The sequence below is a fragment of the Ascaphus truei genome, unplaced genomic scaffold, assembly GCF_040206685.1.
Source record: "Ascaphus truei isolate aAscTru1 unplaced genomic scaffold, aAscTru1.hap1 HAP1_SCAFFOLD_1473, whole genome shotgun sequence".
In the NCBI taxonomy this organism is placed as follows: domain Eukaryota; kingdom Metazoa; phylum Chordata; class Amphibia; order Anura; family Ascaphidae; genus Ascaphus; species Ascaphus truei.
In genome coordinates, this window is record NW_027454359.1 from 62419 (window position 1) to 84125 (window position 21707).

Below are 21707 nucleotides of genomic sequence, written 5' to 3' on the forward strand. Positions count from 1 at the left end.
AGCGGTGCCTCCCTGTGATGGGATAAGAGGGCGTCTCACATACAGGGGATTCCTATAAGGTAATAGGGTCAGCGGTGCCTCCCTGTGATGGGATAAGAGGGCGTCTCACACACAGGGGGATTCCTATAAGGTAATAGGGTCAGCGGCGCCTCCCTGTGATGGGATAAGAGGGCGTCTCACACACAGGATTCCTATAAGATAATAGGGTCAGCGGTGCCCCCCTGTGATGGGATAAGAGAGCGTCTCACACACGGGATTCCTATAAGATAATAGGGTCAGCGGTGCCTCCCTGTGATGGGATAAGAGGGCGTCTCACACACGGGGATTCCTATAAGGTAATAGGGTCAGCAGTGCCTCCCTGTGATGGGATAAGAGGGCGTCTCACACACGGGATTCCTATAAGGTAATAGGGTCAGCGGCGCCTCCCTGTGATGGGATAAGAGGGCGTCTCACACACAGGATTACTATAAGATAATAGGGTCAGCGGTGCCCCCCTGTGATGGGATAAGAGGGCGTCTCACACACGGGATTCCTATAAGGTAATAGGGTCAGCGGTGCCTCCCTGTGATGGGATAAGAGGGCGTCTCACACACAGGGGATTCCTATAAGGTAATAGGGTCAGCGGTGCCTCCCTGTGATGGGATAAGAGGGCTTCTCACAAACGGGATTTCTATAAGGTAATAGGGTCAGCGGTGCCTCCCTGTGATTGGATAAGAGGGCCTCTCACACACGGGATTCCTATAAGGTAATAGGGTCAGCGGTGCCTCCCTGTGATGGGATAAGAGGGCGTCTCACACAGGATTCCTATAAGGTAATAGGGTCAGCGGCGCCTCCCTGTGATGGGATAAGAGAGCGTCTCACACACGGGATTCCTATAAGGTAATAGGGTCAGCGGTGCCTCCCTGTGATGGGATAAGAGGGCGTCTCACACACAGGATTCCTATAAGGTAATAGGGTCAGCGGTGCCTCCCTGTGATGGGATAAGAGGGCGTCTCACACACAGGGGATTCCTATAAGGTAATAGGGTCAGCGGTGCTCCCTGTGATGGGATAAGAGGGCTTCTCACAAACGGGATTTCTATAAGGTAATAGGGTCAGCGGTGCCTCCCTGTGATTGGATAAGAGGGCCTCTCACACATGGGATTCTTATAAGGTAATAGGGTCAGCGGTGCCCCCCTGTGATGGGATAAGAGGGCGTCTCACACACAGGATTCCTATAAGGTAATAGGGACAGTGGTGCCTCCCTGTGATGGGATAAGAGGGCGTCTCACACACAGGATTCCTATAAGGTAATAGGGTCAGCGGTGCCCCCCTGTGATGGGATAAGAGGGCGTCTCACACACAGGATTCCTATAAGGTAATAGGGACAGCGGTGCCTCCCTGTGATGGGATAAGAGGGCGTCTCACACACAGGATTCCTATAAGGTAATAGGGACAGCGGTGCCTCCCTGTGATGGGATAAGAGGGCGTCTCACACACAGGATTCCTATAAGGTAATAGGGTCAGCGGTGCCTCCCTGTGATGGGATAAGAGGGCGTCTCACACACAGGATTCCTATAAGGTAATAGGGACAGCGGTGCCCCCCTGTGATGGGATAAGAGGGCGTCTCACACACAGGATTCCTATAAGGTAATAGTGACAGCGGTGCCTCCCTGTGATGGGATAAGAGGGTGTCACACACACGGGATTCCTATAAGGTAATAGGGACAGCGGCGCCTCCCTGTGATGGGATAAGAGGGCGTCTCACACACAGGATTCCTATAAGGTAATAGGGTCAGCGGCGCCTCCCTGTGATGGGATAAGAGGGCGTCTCACACACACGGGATTCCTATAAGGTAATAGGGTCAGCGGCGCCTCCCTGTGATGGGATAAGAGGGCGTCTCACACACACGGGATTCCTATAAGGTAATAGGGACAGCGGTGCCTCCCTGTGATGGGATAAGGGGGCGTCACACACAGGGGATTCCTATAAGGTAATAGGGACAGCGGTGCCTCCCTGTGATGGGATAAGAGGGCGTCTCACACACAGCGGATTCCTATAAGGTAATAGGGTCAGCGGTGCCTCCCTGTGATGGGATAAGAGGGCGTCTCACACACAGGGGATTCCTATAAGGTAATAGGGTCAGCGGTGCCTCCCTGTGATGGGATAAGAGGGCGTCTCACACACAGGGGATTCCTATAAGGTAATAGGGTCAGCGGTGCCCCCCTGTGATGGGATAAGAGGGCGTCTCACACACGGGATTCCTATAAGGTAATAGGGTCAGCGGTGCCTCCCTGTGATGGGATAAGAGGGCGTCTCACACACAGGGGATTCCTATAAGGTAATAGGGTCAGCGGTGCCCCCCTGTGATGGGATAAGAGGGCGTCTCACACACAGGGGATTCCTATAAGGTAATAGGGTCAGCGGTGCCCCCCTGTGATGGGATAAGAGGGCGTCTCACACACAGGGGATTCCTATAAGGTAATAGGGTCAGCGTTGGTACCTTTTTCAAAGTCTAGAGCCTCATCCTCATCATTTAGGGCCTTTATCTGTTCTAGAGAGGGTTCATCCATACCTCCTGAGAAGGGGAGAGAGAAAAAAAGAGAGAGAAAGAGAGAGAGAAAGAAATGAGTGATATTAGTGATTGATCACACGCACACGCACACACGCACACGCACGCACACGCACGCACACACGCACGCACACACGCACGCACACGCAGACACGCGCGCGCCTCCCTCCTCTCCCCTACCTGGCCAGAAGGGGAAGTTACAGGTGCTGCCTCGCACAGACTGGGAAGGGGGTCCGGGGGGACGCTGCAGGGAGAGCGAGTTCTGAGCAGAGAGACCCGTCTGATCCACGGAGACCTGGGAGAATGGGGGGGGGGGGGAGAGAATGGGGAAGAGGGGAGAGAATGGGGGAAGAGGGGAGAGAGAGAGGGAGAGAGAGAGAGGGGGGGAGAGAGAGAGAGGAGGAGAGAGAGGGGAAGAGGGGAGAGAATGGGGGAAGAGGGGAGAGAGAGAGGGAGAGAGGGAGAGAGAGAGAGGGAGAGAGAGAGGCGGGGAGACAGAGGGGGGAGAGAGAGAGGGGGAGAGAGAGGGGGAGAGAGGGAGAGGGGGAGAGAGAGAAAGGGGGAGAGAGAGAGAGAGGGGGGGAGAGAGGGGGGATAGAGGGGGAGAGAGAGAGAGAGAGGAGACAGAGAGGGGGGGGAGAGAGAGAGGGGGGAGAGAGAGAGGGGGTGAGAGAGAGGGGCAGGGGGAGAGAGGGGGAGAGAGAGAAAGGGGAGGGAGAGGGAGAGAGGGGGAGGGAGAGAGGGGGAGAGAGAAGGGGAGAGAGAGGGGAAGAGAGAGGGGGAGAGAGGGGGAGAGAGAGGGGGAGAGAGAGAAAATACTTTTTGAAACTGCTGTGTTGCGCCATTAACCCAACCCAGACCGCAGAGCATCGCACCGCTAACCCCCTCCCACAGAGCATCGCACCGCTAACCCCCTCCCGCAGAGCATCGCACCGCTAACCCCCTCCCGCAGAGCATCGCACCGCTAACCCCCTCCACAGAGCATCGCACCGCTAACCCCCTCCACAGAGCATCGCACCGCTAACCTCCTCCACAGAGCATCGCACCGCTAACCCCCTCCCGCAGAGCATCGCACCGCTAACCCCCTCCCGCAGAGCATTGCACCGCTAACCCCTCCCGCAGAGCATCGCACCGCTAACCCCCTCCCGCAGAGCATCGCACTGCTAACCCCCTCCACAGAGCATCGCACCGCTACCCCCCCTGACGCAGAGCATCGCACCGCTAACCCCCTCCACAGAGCATCGCACCGCTAACCCCCTCCACAGAGCATCGCACCGCGAACCCCCTCCACAGAACATCGCACCTCTAACCCCCTCCCGCAGAGCATTGCACCGCTAACCCCCCTGACGCAGAGTATCGCACCGCTAACCCCCTCCCACAGATCATCGCACCGCTAACCCCCTCCCGCAGAGCATCGCACCGCTAACCCCCTTCCGCAGAGCATCGCACCGCTAACCCCCTCCCGCAGAGCATCGCACCGCTAACCCCCTCCCGCAGAGCATTGCACCGCTAACCCCCTCCCGCAGAGCATTGCACCGCTAACCCCCCCTGATGCAGAGCATCGCACCACTAACCCCCTCCACAGAGCATCGCATCGCTAACCCCCTCCCGCAGAGCATCGCACCACTAACCCCCTCCCGCAGAGCATCGCACGGCTAACCCACTCCCGCAGAGCATTGCACCGGTTACCCCTCTGACGCAGAGCATCGCACCGCTAACCCACTCCCGCGGAGCATTGCACCGGTAACCCCTCTGACGCAGAGCATCGCACCTCATTGATTCCACGCAGTTCTCCCGTGGCCTCGTTTCGTTCCACGCTGAGCTCCGTGCGTGGGGCGGTCACATCCGTGTGACAGAGAGAGTGCAAGTTCTTCAGCCGAGCCCACGACCTGGGGGGATATACAGAGCCTGGCACCTCTAGGACTGGCACAGGGGGATATACAGAGCCTGGCACCTCTAGGGCTGGTACAGGGGGATATACAGAGCCTGGCACCTCTAGGGCTGGCACAGGGAGATATACAGAGCCTGGCACCTCTAGGACAGGCACAGGGGGATATACAGAGCCTGGCACCTCTAGGGCTGGCACAGGGGGATATACAGAGCCTGGCACCTCTAGGACTGGCACAGGGGGAGAAACAGGGCCTGGCACCTCTAGGGCTGGCACAGGGGGATATACAGAGCCTGGCACCTCTAGGGCTGGCACAGGGGGATATACAGAGCCTGGCACCTCTAGGGCTGGCAAAGGGGGATATACAGAGCCTGGCACCTCTAGGGCTGGCACAGGGGGAGAAACAGGGCCTGGCACCTCTAGGGCTGGCACAGGGTGATATACAGAGCCTGACACCTCTAGGGCTGGCACAGGGGGAGAAACAGGGCCTGGCACCTCTAGGGCTGGCACAGGGGGATATACAGAGCCTGGCACCTCTAGGGCTGGCACAGGGGGATACATAGAGCCTGGCACCTCTAGGGCTGGCACAGGGTGATATATACAGAGCCTGGCACCTCTAGGGCTGGCACAGGGGGATATACAGAGCTTGGCACCTCTAGGGCTAGCACAGGGGGATATACAGAGCCTGGCACCTCTAGGGCTGGCAAAGGGGGAGATACAGAGCCTGGCACCTCTAGGGCTGGCATAGGGGGATATACAGAGCTTGGCACCTCTAGGGCTGGCACAGGGGGATATACAGAGCCTGGCACCTCTAGGGCTGGCACAGGGGGATATACAGAGCCTGGCACCTCTAGGACTAGCACAGGGGGATATACAGAGCATGGCACCTCTAGGGCTGGCACAGGGGGATATACAGAGCCTGGCACAGGGGGAGATACAGAGCCTGACACCTCTAGGACTAGCACAGGGGGATATATACAGAGGATGGCACCTCTAGGGCTGGAACATGGGGATATACAGAGCCTGGCACCTCTAGGGCTGGCACAGGGGGATATACAGAGCCTGGCACCTCTAGGGCTGGCACAGGGGGAGAAACAGGGCCTGGCACCTCTAGGGCTGGTACAGGGGGATACACAGAGCCTGGCACCTCTAGGACTGGCACAGGGGGAGAAACAGGGCCTGGCACCTCTAGGGCTGGCACAGGGGGATATACAGAGCCTGACACCTCTAGGGCTGGCACAGGGGGAGAAACAGGGCCTGGCACCTCTAGGGCTGGCACAGGGGGATATACAGAGCCTGGCACCTCTAGGGCTGGCACAGGGGGATACATAGAGCCTGGCACCTCTAGGGCTGGCACAGGGTGATATATACAGAGCCTGGCACCTCTATGGCTGGCACAGGGGGATATATAGAGCCTGGCACCTCTAGGGCTGGCACAGGGGGATATACAGAGCCTGGCACCTCTAGGTCTGGCACAGGGGGAGATACAGAGCCTGGCACCTCTAGGGCTGGCACAGGGGGATATACAGAGCTTGGCACCTCTAGGGCTGGCACAGGGGGATATACAGAGCCTGGCACCTCTAGGGCTGGCACAGGGGGAGATACAGAGCCTGGCACCTCTAGGGCTGGCATAGGGGGATATACAGAGCTTGGCACCTCTAGGGCTGGCACAGGGGGATATACAGAGCCTGGCACCTCTAGGGCTGGCAAAGGGGGATATACAGAGCCTGGCACCTCTAGGGCTGGCACAGGGGGAGAAACAGGGCCTGGCACCTCTAGGGCTGGCACAGGGTGATATACAGAGCCTGACACCTCTAGGGCTGGCACAGGGGGAGAAACAGGGCCTGGCACCTCTAGGGCTGGCACAGGGGGATATACAGAGCCTGGCACCTCTAGGGCTGGCACAGGGGGATACATAGAGCCTGGCACCTCTAGGGCTGGCACAGGGTGATATATACAGAGCCTGGCACCTCTAGGGCTGGCACAGGGGGATATACAGAGCTTGGCACCTCTAGGGCTAGCACAGGGGGATATACAGAGCCTGGCACCTCTAGGGCTGGCAAAGGGGGAGATACAGAGCCTGGCACCTCTAGGGCTGGCATAGGGGGATATACAGAGCTTGGCACCTCTAGGGCTGGCACAGGGGGATATACAGAGCCTGGCACCTCTAGGGCTGGCACAGGGGGATATACAGAGCCTGGCACCTCTAGGACTAGCACAGGGGGATATACAGAGCATGGCACCTCTAGGGCTGGCACAGGGGGATATACAGAGCCTGGCACAGGGGGAGATACAGAGCCTGACACCTCTAGGACTAGCACAGGGGGATATATACAGAGGATGGCACCTCTAGGGCTGGAACATGGGGATATACAGAGCCTGGCACCTCTAGGGCTGGCACAGGGGGATATACAGAGCCTGGCACCTCTAGGGCTGGCACAGGGGGAGAAACAGGGCCTGGCACCTCTAGGGCTGGTACAGGGGGATACACAGAGCCTGGCACCTCTAGGACTGGCACAGGGGGAGAAACAGGGCCTGGCACCTCTAGGGCTGGCACAGGGGGATATACAGAGCCTGACACCTCTAGGGCTGGCACAGGGGGAGAAACAGGGCCTGGCACCTCTAGGGCTGGCACAGGGGGATATACAGAGCCTGGCACCTCTAGGGCTGGCACAGGGGGATACATAGAGCCTGGCACCTCTAGGGCTGGCACAGGGTGATATATACAGAGCCTGGCACCTCTATGGCTGGCACAGGGGGATATATAGAGCCTGGCACCTCTAGGGCTGGCACAGGGGGATATACAGAGCCTGGCACCTCTAGGTCTGGCACAGGGGGAGATACAGAGCCTGGCACCTCTAGGGCTGGCACAGGGGGATATACAGAGCTTGGCACCTCTAGGGCTGGCACAGGGGGATATACAGAGCCTGGCACCTCTAGGGCTGGCACAGGGGGAGATACAGAGCCTGGCACCTCTAGGGCTGGCATAGGGGGATATACAGAGCTTGGCACCTCTAGGGCTGGCACAGGGGGATATACAGAGCCTGGCACCTCTAGGGCTGGCACAGGGGGATATACAGAGCCTGGCACCTCTAGGACTAGCACAGGGGGATATACAGAGCATGGCACCTCTAGGGCTGGCACAGGGGGATATACAGAGCCTGGCACAGGGGGAGATACAGAGCCTGACACCTCTAGGACTAGCACAGGGGGATATATACAGAGCATGGCACCTCTAGGACTGGCACAGGGGGATATACAGAGCCTGGCACCTCTAGGACTAGCACAGGGGGATATATACAGAGGATGGCACCTCTAGGACTGGCACAGGGGGATATACAGAGCCTGGCACCTCTAGGGCTGGCACATGGGATATATATACAGAGGCTGGCACCTCTAGGGCTGGCACAGGGGGATATACAGAGCCTGGCACCTCTAGGACAGGACAGCGCCCTTACCTCTGGTTCCTGTCGAAGTGATGAAGGGAAAGCCAGTCTGGGTCAGTAAGGTACCTGTGACCCACTTCAAAGGCCAGATCCACAGTGTACGGGGGTAACCCATGAGGCATCTGAGAGAGGGGGAGGGGAGATCAGGACTACAAGAACCAGAATGCATTGCAAACACTGAACCAGAGAGAGATCAGAGCTACAGGGCCCAGAATGCATTGCAGGCCCAGAACCAGAGAGAGATCAGAGCTACAGGGCCCAGAATGCATTGCAAATCCAGAACCAGAAAGAGATCAGAGGTACAGGGCCCAGAATGCATTGCAAACCCAGAACCAGAAAGAGATCAGGGCTACAGGGCCCAGAATGCATTGCAAACACTGAAGCAGTGAGAGTTCAGAACTGCAGTTCCCAGAATGCATTGCAGGCCCAGAATGCATTGCAAACCCAGAACCAGAGAGAGAGATCAGAGCTACAGGGCCCAGAATGCATTGCAAATAACAACAATAATAACTTTATTTCATATAGCGCTTTTCTCGGAAGCAGAGATGATTTCTAAAATGTGAAGGGGGTTTCCATAGGGGAAAGCAAAAGGGCTGCTCCCTATAGAACACCCCCTTTTTGTCTCTATAGGAGGGCACAAGGGGTTGTTCTATATGGGGACAGCAAAGGGAGGCTCTACAGATGAACGCAAGTGGGGTGTTCTATAGGGGAATGCATGGGGGGGGGGGGGGTTCTATAGGGGAACACGTTTTGCTCCCGCGCTGAGCATACTCACGGTGGATAAAAGGAAGGGGGATCCATTAGATTTGGGGGGATTGGTGATCAGCTCCAGTCTCCCGGCGAGACCCACTTCCAAGATAGAGAGGGGGAGATCCAGGGGATCCCTCCCCGAGAGATCTGCAAGGAGAAGCAATTAAACATTATAAAAAATACATACACATATATATATATACACACATACATATACACATTATATATATACATACACACACACACACACACACACACACACACACACACACTTGTATTTCTCACCTAGCTTGGCCATTCTGCAGAGATGTGGATCTCATAGGAGAGTCTGGTGTTAGATGAGAGGCTGGAATAAAAAATAATGGAATGAATATATATATATATATATATATATATATATACACACACACACACACACACACACACACACACACACACACACACACACACACACACATTTCCTAGCGACGACAAATATCTGATTAGTGCGGATGCAACAATATTAGTTCAATCAAAAGTGCGCAAACTGGGGGGGGGGGCGGGTCTGATTTTCCAGGGGGGCCGCGGCGGTTACAGGGGCCCCGCGGTCTTCCCCAAGGCATTTAAATGAAATGCCGGGGGATCGCGTGAGGCACCTGCCACGTCTGCGGTGGACATGTCGCCATGGCACGCGCGCGTCACTGGACGCCGAAGACAAGGTAAGGAGGGCGGCGCGGGCAGGGGGAAAAGTTTGCGTACCCCTTAGTTAAGTGATTCGAAGAGCAAGGCGGTGCTCCCCCAAATTGGGATGGAGGAGGGGGGGGGGGGTGAGAATAGGTCCCCAAAGCTGAGCCACCCCAGACTTCAACTCTACCCCATGCGCGTTTGGCTGTGGTGCTCATTACTGCCCCCTCTGCGTTTGGTGGTGATTCCCACACAAGCCCTACGCAATTGGAGGTGGTGCCCCACCAGTGCCCCATACGCATTTGGAGGTGGTGCCCCACCACAGTGCCCCCTACGCATTTGGAGGTGGTGCCCCACCACAGTGCCCCCTACGCATTTGGAGGTGGTGCACCACCACACTGCCCCCTACGCATTTGGAGGTGGTGCACCACCACACTGCCCCCTACACATTTGGAGGTGGTGCACCATCACACTGCCCCCTACGCATTTGGAGGTGTTGCCCCACCACACTGCCCCACCACACTGCCCCCTACGTGATAGGGGGCGCCGTCACAACACTGCCCGCTACGTGATAGGGGGCGCCGTCACCACACTGCCCAGTTTGAGACGTACGTTCAGACCTGGCAGAGGAGCGGTGCCCGGGGAGGAAACCCAGCATGGCCGCTTGTATTCCTTCTCTGTATAACGTAGTGTTCATCCCGAAACCCTCAGTGACCCCTCATCTCTACCCTCTGGGGGAACCCACCTCTTTCCCCCTCACCTACTCCCAAACAGGGTGTGTGTGTGTGTGTGTGTGTGTATGTGTGTGTGTGTGTGTGTGTGTATGTATGTATGTGTACATACTCTGTATGATAACCACCTGGGTTGGTGTAACCATTGCACTCCTAGAGAGGGGGATATATATATATATATATATATATATATATATATATATATATTATATATATTATATATATATATATATATATATATATATATATATATATATATATATATATATTTATACGCTAGGGTGTAAGGGAGCTGGGAGGAATCAGATTGTCAGCTCTGCGGGTCAGAAACACCAAATCCATATTTGGCAGGGGCGAGCAAAAGATACCTGTCATTCAAAGAAAACACATCAATCAGCTATTAATCAGCAATTAATCAGCAATTAATTACCCTTCTAGTTCAGAAGCACAGTCCTGTCCTGCAGCTGCCAGGGTGGCGGGGATAGCAACATGGCGGGACGGCAGGGCCGTGACGTCGATGTGTGGCGGAAGCGCGTCTTGGTCGGCGGGGGGGGGGGGGGAGGCAAAGTGTGGCGAAAGCGAGGGGTGTGGCGCGGATTGCCGAGGCTCCTAGTGACGTCAGTGGTTGGCTGACACGGGAAGCTGCTGGCTGGCAAGTCGCCGTGTATTAGCTCTGGCGCTGAGGCAGTGACGTTAAAGGAAAGCGACCAGCAAGCAGACAGGAGAGGTAAATATAACGTGTCTGTGTGTCTGTGTGTCTGTGTGTCTGTGTGTCTGTGTGTCTGTGTGTCTGTGTGTCTGTGTGTCTGTGTGTCTGTGTGTCTGTGTGTCTGTGTGTCTGTGTGTCAATATGGTTTAGGTGTGAATATTTTCTCTCTGTATATATAGTGTATAGAAATATTATATAATACTATAAAAGCAGCAAAACATGTGAAATATTTTATATATAGATGCATACATTTTTACAAAATAAATCAGTTCGGTAGTATTAGATAATAGTGGCTGTTTTATTTTTTGTTAAACATTTGTATTAATCTCTTAATGCCATTGTTAATAAGCTTTTATATACTGAGCATCCTGTGATTTCTATAGCAGCTTTATCCCACCTCCCCAGCAGTGCAAGATCTGTGTGACACTTTCCTGTTTGTGATCATTTGTTGCCAATGTTCCCCGCAGTTTGAGCTGCAAAATGTGACACTAACAATAGATAATGTTACCCTAGTAATATAAGGATACATTGTAGCTGCTGAGTTACCCTGACTGGAAGGATTGATTGAAACGGAAGGGCAACCAGTATGTTAGGCACTCAATCAGGGTTATGACACATGTATAACAGGAGCCCCAAACGATTGGCAGGGTAGGTAAGAATGTAGAATCATACATTGTCACATGATTCACATATACAAATTATAAGAAGAAAAAAAGGTGGCACTGTGTGCTCATTTGCATGTCATTTCCCAGAATCCCTTGCTGCAGTGGAAGCACTGTATGCGAGGTGATAATGGTGAAAGGCAGGGCTGCAAACCTGTCTAAGGGCTGGGACCCGCTGCGGGCGGCCGCACGGGCTATCCCCACCAGCAGGGGAATCCTCCCGAGCCGGTCCCGGTCCCCCCTGGCTGCACAGCTCACTACACGGTGTGACGCGTCAGCCGCTACGGGATACAAGAGAATGGTGATCCCTAGCGTTGACGCGTCACATGGTGTGGCTTTGAGCCAATGAGGAGTGGAGGCTTCGGGAGGAGGAGAGTCTTCGGGGAGCGGGGAAGAGTGTGGAGTGAAAGCAGCGTGAGTGCCTGTATGTGTGTGCCTAAGTGCGTGAGTGCCTGCCTCTGTGTGTGTGTATGTGTATGAGTGCCTGCGTGTGTGTGTGAGAGAGTGCCTGCGTGTGTGTATGAGTGTGTGTGTTGCTTGTGATTACTTCCATCAGCAGCTCTAGCCCGAGCCCGTGGAGGGAGGGAGGGAGGGGGGGAGAGTAGCGGGTCCCTTCGCTCAAGCCACGCCCCCCTCCCGCTCAAGCCTCCCATTCCCGCCCACCTCCCGCTCCGGCTCCCGCTCCCTACAGACTGCATATCGCGGTCTGTGTATGTCAGCGCCCCGCCTGTCTGCAGTGCGGGCGCGCTTACTCTGGGAGCGGGGCCTTAGCCTAAGACATGTGAATGTGCTCACAAGTGATATTCTTTATTGGCTATATGCTAACGGTGGAGGTCTTTTGTCGCCTTTTTCATCCACCATAATTTATAGTGTGTGTCAATGGGGGATATGTCTTTTTCAGTATATAACCACTCCTTTGCCCAGGTTCACTTATCTTCCATCTCCGCCCCCCTCAGGTCCCCTCCTATCCCAGACATCATGGTCTTGCTCCCCCCTAGCCTGACGGAGGAAGAGGAGACTCTGCAGAGGAAGTATGCCAAGCTGAAGAAGAAGGTATCTCCCCCCCCCCATCGTGTCATGTGATCAGGATAGTCCCGCCCCTGAGGAGTGGCTTGGAGTTTTTTGAAGGATGAGGGACTCTAGCTCCACCCCTGTGTATACCCCCCTTTGTCTCTGACCCCCACCCCTGAGATCTCCATCTTATGTCTAGCTCAGCTCGCAAGGAGCCATCTGTTTTTCTTTTAGGTCCAGCTCCGCCCCTGAGGATCCCCCTGTGTATAACAGTGCTCAATATCTTTAGCTCCGCCCCTGAGGATCCCCCTGTGTATAACAGTGCTCAATATCTTTAGCTCCGCCCCTGAGGATCCCCCTGTCTATAACAGTGCTCAATATCTTTAGCTCCACCCCTGAGGATCCCCCTGTGTATAACAGTGCTCAATATCTTTAGCTCTGGACATGATAATCCCCTGTGTATAACACTGCACACACCAGCTCTGCACCAGAGGATGCATCTGTCTATAACAATGCTCTGTATCTAGGTCCACCATTGCGGAGACCCCCGGTGTATTACAATGCTCTGTGTCTCTAGCTCCGCCCCTGAGCATCCCCTGTGTATAACAGTGCTCAGTGTCTAGCTCCGCCCCTGAGGATATCCCTGTGTATAAGTGTGCAGTGTCTAGCTCCGCCCCTGAGGATATCCCTGTGTATAAGTGTGCAGTGTCTAGCTCCGCCCCTGAGGATATCCCTGTGTATAAGTGTGGAGTGTCTAGCTCCGCCCCTGAGGATATCCCTGTGTATAAGTGTGGAGTGTCTAGCTCCGCCCCTGAGGATATCCCTGTGTATAAGTGTGCAGTGTCTAGCTCCGCCCCTGAGGATATCCCTGTGTATAAGTGTGCAGTGTCTAGCTCCGCCCCTGAGGATATCCCTGTGTATAAGTGTGCAGTGTCTAGCTCCGCCCCTGAGGATATCCCTGTGTATAAGTGTGCAGTGTCTAGCTCCGCCCCTGAGGATATCCCTGTGTATAAGTGTGCAGTGTCTAGCTCCGCCCCTGAGGATATCCCTGTGTATAAGTGTGCAGTGTCTAGCTCCGCCCCTGAGGATATCCCTGTGTATAAGTGTGCAGTGTCTAGCTCCGCCCCTGAGGATATCCCTGTGTATAAGTGTGCAGTGTCTAGCTCCGCCCCTGAGGATATCCCTGTGTATAAGTGTGCAGTGTCTAGCTCCGCCCCTGAGGATATCCCTGTGTATAAGTGTGCAGTGTCTAGCTCCGCCCCTGAGGATATCCCTGTGTATAAGTGTGCAGTGTCTAGCTCCGCCCCTGAGGATATCCCTGTGTATAAGTGTGCAGTGTCTAGCTCCGCCCCTGAGGATATCCCTGTGTATAAGTGTGCAGTGTCTAGCTCCGCCCCTGAGGATATCCCTGTGTATAAGTGTGCAGTGTCTAGCTCCGCCCCTGAGGATATCCCTGTGTATAAGTGTGCAGTGTCTAGCTCCGCCCCTGAGGATATCCCTGTGTATAAGTGTGCAGTGTCTAGCTCCGCCCCTGAGGATCCCCCCCTCTGCTTAACAATACTCAGTGTCGTTCTGTCTCTCCCTCCTTATAGAAAAAGGCTCTCCTCGCCCTGAAGAAGCAAACGTCGACTAACCAGACAAGCCAGGCCGGAATCAAGAGATGTGAGAGACCTTTCCCACCCCCGCGCGCGTGCTCTCTAACCTTCTCCCCCTCCCCCCCTCGCGCACGATCTCTCCCTCCTCCCCCCCGCGATCTCTCCCTTCTCCTTCCCCCCGTGCACGCTCCCCCTCGCACTTCTCGGTCCCCCTTCTTAGAACATCTCCTCCTCTCCCCCCCAGCTCTCTCTGATCAGCCCACGGTTGACACTGCAACAGCAACAGAACAGGCCAAGATGCTGGTGAAGTCGGGCGCCATCAGCGCCATCAAGTCTGGCACCAAAAACAGCGGCTTCAAGCGCTCGCGGACCCTGGAGGGCAAACTCAAGGTCATCTCTCCCCAACTAAAGAAATATACCTCCTGTAATACACACTGTGTCACTGTGCCGTACCCATAGGGATATACCTCCTGTAATACACACTGTGTCACTGTGCCGTACCCATAGGGATATACCTCCTGTAATACACACAGTGACCGCAGGGTGTCACCGTCACTGTGCCGTACCCATAGGGATATACCTCCTGTAATACACACAGTGACCGCAGGGTGTCACCGTGCCGTACCCATAGGGATATACCTCCTGTAATACACACAGTGACCACAGGGTGTCACTGTGCCGTACCCATAGGGATATACCTCCTGTAATACACACAGTGACCACAGGGTGTCACCGTGCCGTACCCATAGGGATATACCTCCTGTAATACACAGTGACCACAGGGTGTCACCGTCACTGTGCTGTACCCATAGGGATATACCTCCTGTAATACACACTGTGTCACTGTGCCATACCCATAGGGATATACCTCCTGTAATACACACAGTGACTGCAGGGTGTCACCGTTACTGTGCGGTACCCATATGGATATACCTCCTGTAATACACACAGTGACCGCAGGGTGTCACCGTCACTGTGCCATACCCATAGGGATATACCTCCTGTAATACACACAGCGACCGCAGGGTGTCACCGTCACTGTGCCGTACCCATAGGGATATACCTCCTGTAATACCCACAGTGACCGCAGGGTGTCACCGTCACTGTGCCGTACCCATAGGGATATACCTCCTATAATACACACCGTGACTGCAGGGTGTCACCGTGTCGTACCCATAGGGATATACCTCCTGTAATACACACAGTGACCACAGGGTAACTGCGACGGTCACGTTTTCAGCCCCGTTTTACTTCTGTTCTTTAGACTACTTTTACCTCCATTACCTTGACTTGTCCCTCCCTTGTCTTGTGGACCTTTGGGGTAATTCTATATAAGTCAAAGCAGCCGTTCAGATTGTGCTGTACCCATAGGGATATACCTCCTGTAATACACACAGTGACCACAGGGTGTCACTGTGCCGTACCCATAGGGATATACCTCCTGTAATACACACAGTGACCACAGGGTGTCACCGTCACTGTGCTGTACCCATAGGGATATACCTCCTGTAATACACACAGTGACCGCAGGGTGTCACCGTGTCGTACCCATAGGGATATACCTCCTGTAATACACACAGTGACCACAGGGTGTCACCGTCACTGTGCCGTACCCATAGGGATATACCTCCTGTAATACACACAGTGACCGCAGGGTGTCACCGTCACTGTGCCGCACCCATAGGGATATACCTCCTGTAATACACACAGTGACCGCAGGGTGTCACCGTGCCGTACCCATAGGGATATACCTCCTGTAATACACACAGTGACCGCAGGGTGTCACTGTGCCGTACCCATAGGGATATACCTCCTGTAATACACACAGTGACCGCAGGGTGTCACCGTCACTGTGCCGTACCCATAGGGATATACCTCCTGTAATACACAGTGACCGCAGGGTGTCACCGTCACTGTGCCGTACCCATAGGGATATACCTCCTGTAATACACACAGTGACCGCAGGGTGTCACCGTCACTGTGCCGTACCCATAGGGATATACCTCCTGTAATACACACAGTGACCGCAGGGTGTCACCGTCACTGTGCCGTACCCATAGGGATATACCTCCTGTAATACACACAGTGACCACAGGGTGTCACCGTCACTGTGCCGTACCCATAGGGATATACCTCCTGTAATATACACAGTGACCGCAGGGTGTCACCGTGCCGTACCCATAGGGATATACCTCCTGTAATACACACAGTGACCGCAGGGTGTCACTGTGCCGTACCCATAGGGATATACCTCCTGTAATACACACAGTGACCGCAGGGTGTCACCGTCACTGTGCCGTACCCATAGGGATATACCTCCTGTAATACACAGTGACCGCAGGGTGTCACCGTCACTGTGCCGTACCCATAGGGATATACCTCCTGTAATACACACAGTGACCGCAGGGTGTCACTGTGCCGTACCCATAGGGATATACCTCCTGTAATACACACAGTGACCGCAGGGTGTCACCGTCACTGTGCCGTACCCATAGGGATATACCTCCTGTAATACACACAGTGACCACAGGGTGTCACCGTCACTGTGCCGTACCCATAGGGATATACCTCCTGTAATACACACAGTGACCGCAGGGTGTCACTGTGCCGTACCCATAGGGATATACCTCCTGTAATACACACAGTGACCGCAGGGGTGTCACCGTCACTGTGCCGTACCCATAGGGGATATACCTCCTGTAATACACAGTGACCGCAGGGTGTCACCGTCACTGTGCCGTACCCATAGGGATATACCTCCTGTAATACACACAGTGACCGCAGGGTGTCACTGCCGTACCCATAGGGATATACCTCCTGTAATACACACAGTGACCGCAGGGTGTCACCGTCACTGTGCCGTACCCATAGGGATATACCTCCTGTAATACACACAGTGACCACAGGGTGTCACCGTCACTGTGCCGTACCCATAGGGATATACCTCCTGTAATACACACAGTGACCGCAGGGTGTCACTGTGCCGTACCCATAGGGATATACCTCCTGTAATACACACAGTGACCGCAGGGTGTCACCGTCACTGTGCCGTACCCATAGGGATATACCTCCTGTAATACACACAGTGACCACAGGGTGTCACCGTGCCATACCCATAGGGATATACCTCCTGTAATACACACAGTGACCGCAGGGTGTCACCGTCACCGTGCCGTACCCATAGGGATATACCTCCTGTAATACACACAGTGACCGCAGGGTGTCACCGTCACTGTGCCGTACCCATAGGGATATACCTCCTGTAATACACACAGTGACCGCAGGGTGTCACCGTCACTGTGCCGTACCCATAGGGATATACCTCCTGTAATACACACAGTGACCACAGGGTGTCACCGTGCATACCCATAGGGATATACCTCCTGTAATACACACAGTGACCGCAGGGTGTCACCGTGCCGTACCCATAGGGATATATCTCCTGTAATACACACAGTGACCGCAGGGTGTCACCGTCACTGTGCCGTACCCATAGGGATATACCTCCTGTAATACACACAGTGACCGCAGGGTGTCACCGTCACTGTGCCGTACCCATAGGGATATACCTCCTGTAATACACACAGTGACCGCAGGGTGTCACCGTGCCGTACACATAAGGATATACCTCCTGTAATACACACAGTGACCACAGGGTGTCACTGTGCCGTACCCATAGGGATATACCTCCTGTAATACCCACAGTGACTGCAGGGTGTCACCGTCACTGTGCCGTACCCATAGGGATATACCTCCTGTAATACGCACAGTGACCACAGGGGTGTCACCGTGCCGTACCCATAGGGATATACCTCCTGTAATACCCACAGTGACCGCAGGGTGTCACCGTCACTGTGCCGTACCCATAGGGATATACCTCCTGTAATACGCACAGTGACCACAGGGTGTCACCGTGCCGTACCCATAGGGATATACCTCCTGTAATACCCACAGTGACCGCAGGGTGTCACCGTCACTGTGCCGTACCCATAGGGATATACCTCCTGTAATACACACAGTGACCGCAGGGTGTCACCGTGCCGTACCCATAGGGATATACCTCCTGTAATACCCACAGTGACTGCAGGGTGTCACCGTCACTGTGCCGTACCCATAGGGATATACCTCCTGTAATACACACAGTGACCGCAGGGTGTCACCGTGCCGTACCCATAGGGATATACCTCCTGTAATACACAACAGTGACCGCAGGATGTCACCGTGCCGTACCCATAGGGATATACCTCCTGTAATACGCACAGTGACCACAGGGTGTCACCGTGCCGTACCCATAGGGATATACCTCCTGTAATACCCACAGTGACCGCAGGGAGTCACCGTGCCGTACCCATAGGGATATACCTCCTGTAATACACACAGTGACCGCAGGGTGTCACCGTGTCGTACCCATAGGGATATACCTCCTGTAATACACACAGTGACCGCAGGGTGTCACTGTGCCGTACCCATAGGGATATACCTCCTGTAATACACACAGTGACCCACAGGGTGTCACCGTCACCGTGCCGTACCCATAGGGATATACCTCCTGTAATACACACAGTGACCACAGGGTGTCACCGTCACCGTGCCGTACCCATAGGGATATACCTCCTGTAATACACACAGTGACCACAGGGTGTCACCGTCACTGTGCCGTACCCATAGTGATATACCTCCTGTAATACACACAGTGACCGCAGGGTGTCACCGTGCCGTACCCATAGGGATATACCTCCTGTAATACACACAGTGACCGCAGGGTGTCACCGTGCCGTACCCATAGGGATATACCTCCTGTAATACACACAGTGACCGCGGTGTCACCGTCACTGTGCCGTACCCATAGGGATATACCTCCTGTAATACACACAGTGACCCGCAGGTGTCACCGTCACTGTGCCGTACCCATAGTGATATACCTCCTGTAATACACACAGTGACCGCAGGGTGTCACCGTCACTGTGCCGTACCCATAGGGATATACCTCCTGTAATACACACAGTGACCGCAGGGTGTCACTGTGCCATACCCATAGGGATATACCTCCTGTAATACACACAGTGACCGCAGGGTGTCACCGTGCCGTACCCATAGGGATATACCTCCTGTAATACACACAGTGACCGCAGGGTGTCACCGTGTCGTACCCATAGGGATATACCTCCTGTAATACACACAGTGACCGCAGGGTGTCACTGTGCCGTACCCATAGGGATATACCTCCTGTAATACACACAGTGACCACAGGGTGTCACCGTCACCGTGCCGTACCCATAGGGATATACCTCCTGTAATACACACAGTGACCACAGGGTGTCACCGTCACCGTGCCGTACCCATAGGGATATACCTCCTGTAATACACACAGTGACCACAGGGTGTCACCGTCACTGTGCCGTACCCATAGTGATATACCTCCTGTAATACACACAGTGACCGCAGGGTGTCACCGTGCCGTACCCATAGGGATATACCTCCTGTAATACACACAGTGACCGCAGGGTGTCACCGTGCCGTACCCATAGGGATATACCTCCTGTAATACACACAGTGACCGCAGGGTGTCACCGTGCCGTACCCATAGGGATATACCTCCTGTAATACACACAGTGACCGCAGGGTGTCACCGTGCCGTACCCATAGGGATATACCTCCTGTAATACACACAGTGACCGCGGTGTCACCGTCACTGTGCCGTACCCATAGGGATATACCTCCTGTAATACACACAGTGACCGCAGGGTGTCACCGTCACTGTGCCGTACCCATAGTGATATACCTCCTGTAATACACACAGTGACCGCAGGGTGTCACCGTCACTGTGCCGTACCCATAGGGATATACCTCCTGTAATACACACAGTGGACCGCAGGGTGTCACTGTGCCATACCCATAGGGATATACCTCCTGTAATACACACAGTGACCGCAGGGTGTCACCGTCACCGTGCCGTACCCATAGGGATATACCTCCTGTAATACACACAGTGACCGCGGTGTCACCGTCACTGTGCCGTACCCATAGGGATATACCTCCTGTAATACACACAGTGACCACAGGGTGTCACTGTGCCATACCCATAGGGATATACCTCCTGTAATACACACAGTGACCCACAGGGTGTCACCGTCACTGTGCCGTACCCATAGGGATATATCTCCTGTAATACACACAGTGACCACAGGGTGTCACTGTCACCGTGCCGTACCCATAGGGATATACCTCCTGTAATACACACAGTGACCGCAGGGTGTCGCCGTCACTGTGCCGTACCCATAGGGATATACCCTCCTGTAATACACACAGTGACCACAGGGTGTCACTGTCACCGTGCCGTACCCATAGGGATATACCTCCTGTAATACACACAGTGACCGCAGGGTGTCACCGTCACTGTGCCGTACCCATAGGGATATACCTCCTGTAATACACACAGTGACCGCAGGGTGTCACCGTCACTGTGCCGTACCCATAGGGATATACCTCCTGTAATACACACAGTGACCGCAGGGTGTCACCGTCACCGTGCCGTACCCATAGGGATATACCTCCTGTAATACACACAGTGACCGCAGGGTGTCACTGTGCCATACCCATAGGGATATACCTCCTGTAATACACACAGTGACCGCAGGGTGTCACCGTGCCGTACCCATAGGGATATACCTCCTGTAATACACACAGTGACCGCAGGGTGTCACCGTCACTGTGCCGTACCCATAGGGATATACCGCCTGTAATACACACAGTGACCACAGGGTGTCACCGTCACTGTGCCGTACCCATAGGGATATACCTCCTGTAATACACACAGTGACCGCAGGGTGTCACCGTGCCGTACCCATAGGGATATACCTCCTGTAATACACACAGTGACCGCAGGGTGTCACCGTCACTGTGCCGTACCCATAGGGATATACCTCCTGTAATACACACAGTGACCACAGGGTGTCACCGTCACTGTGCCGTACCCCATAGGGATATACCTCCTGTAATACACACAGTGACCACAGGGTGTCACCGTGCCGTACCCATAGGGATATACCTCCTGTAATACACACAGTGACCGCAGGGTGTCACTGTGCCGTACCCATAGGGATATACCTCCTGTAATACACACAGTGACCACAGGGTGTCACCATGCCGTACCCATAGGGATATACCTCCTGTAATACACACAGTGACCGCAGGGTGTCACCGTCACTGTGCCGTACCCATAGGGATATACCTCCTGTAATACACACAGTGACCACAGGGTGTCACTGTGCCGTACCCATAGGGATATACCTCCTGTAATACACACAGTGACCACAGGGTGTCACCGTCACCGTGCCGTACCCATAGGGATATACCTCCTGTAATACACACAGTGACCACAGGGTGTCACCGTCACTGTGCCGTACCCATAGGGATATACCTCCTGTAATACACACAGTGACCACAGGGTGTCACCGTCACTGTGCCGTACCCATAGGGATATACCTCCTGTAATACACACAGTGACCGCAGGGTGTCACTGTGCCGTACCCATAGGGATATACCTCCTGTAATACGCACAGTGACTACAGGGTGTCACTGTGCCGTACCCATAGGGATATACCTCCTGTAATACACACAGTGACCGCAGGGTGTCACCGTGCCGTACCCATAGGGATATACCTCCTGTAATACACACAGTGACCGCAGGGTGTCACTGTG

General features: G+C 54.5%; 2 protein-coding genes across 3 annotated transcripts in view; one reads left to right on the plus strand and one right to left on the minus strand.

Moving 5' to 3' along the window:
* SKIC2 (SKI2 subunit of superkiller complex) overlaps positions 1 to 10565 on the minus strand; it is a 54190-nt gene extending 43625 nt beyond the window's left edge. The window contains 7 exon segments of the mRNA XM_075581668.1: positions 2483 to 2557; positions 2732 to 2846; positions 4323 to 4440; positions 7898 to 8007; positions 8661 to 8782; positions 8921 to 8981; positions 10460 to 10565. Of these exon segments, the coding sequence (XP_075437783.1) occupies positions 2483 to 2557; positions 2732 to 2846; positions 4323 to 4440; positions 7898 to 8007; positions 8661 to 8782; positions 8921 to 8933 (553 nt within the window). The 5' untranslated portion in view covers positions 8934 to 8981; positions 10460 to 10565.
* Positions 10566 to 10646: 81 nt separating this feature from the next.
* On the plus strand, positions 10647 to 14650 carry NELFE (negative elongation factor complex member E). 2 transcript variants are annotated; one of them, XM_075581670.1, is made up of 4 exons: positions 10647 to 10756; positions 12357 to 12453; positions 14004 to 14073; positions 14251 to 14643. In XM_075581670.1, the coding sequence occupies exons 2-4, from the start codon at positions 12379 to 12381 to the stop codon at positions 14463 to 14465; spliced, it is 360 nt and encodes a 119-aa protein (XP_075437785.1). In that variant the 5' UTR covers positions 10647 to 10756; positions 12357 to 12378; the 3' UTR covers positions 14466 to 14643. The 2 variants fall into 2 exon arrangements, with proteins under 2 accessions (XP_075437785.1, XP_075437784.1); XM_075581669.1 differs by lacking the exon at positions 10647 to 10756 and adding an exon at positions 11105 to 11386 and having other exon boundaries at positions 14251 to 14650.
* Positions 14651 to 21707: the final 7057 nt, after the last annotated feature.

Bases quoted from the DNA above. Each gene is read 5' to 3' on its own strand.
- NELFE (XM_075581669.1), top strand. From the start codon at position 11,355: ATGTATAACAGGAGCCCCAAACGATTGGCAGG. The intron at 11,387-12,356 runs GTAGGTAAGAAT...CGCCCCCCTCAG, and splicing joins AGCCCCAAACGATTGGCAGG to GTCCCCTCCTATCCCAGACA. The intron at 12,454-14,003 runs GTATCTCCCCCC...CCCTCCTTATAG, and splicing joins ATGCCAAGCTGAAGAAGAAG to AAAAAGGCTCTCCTCGCCCT.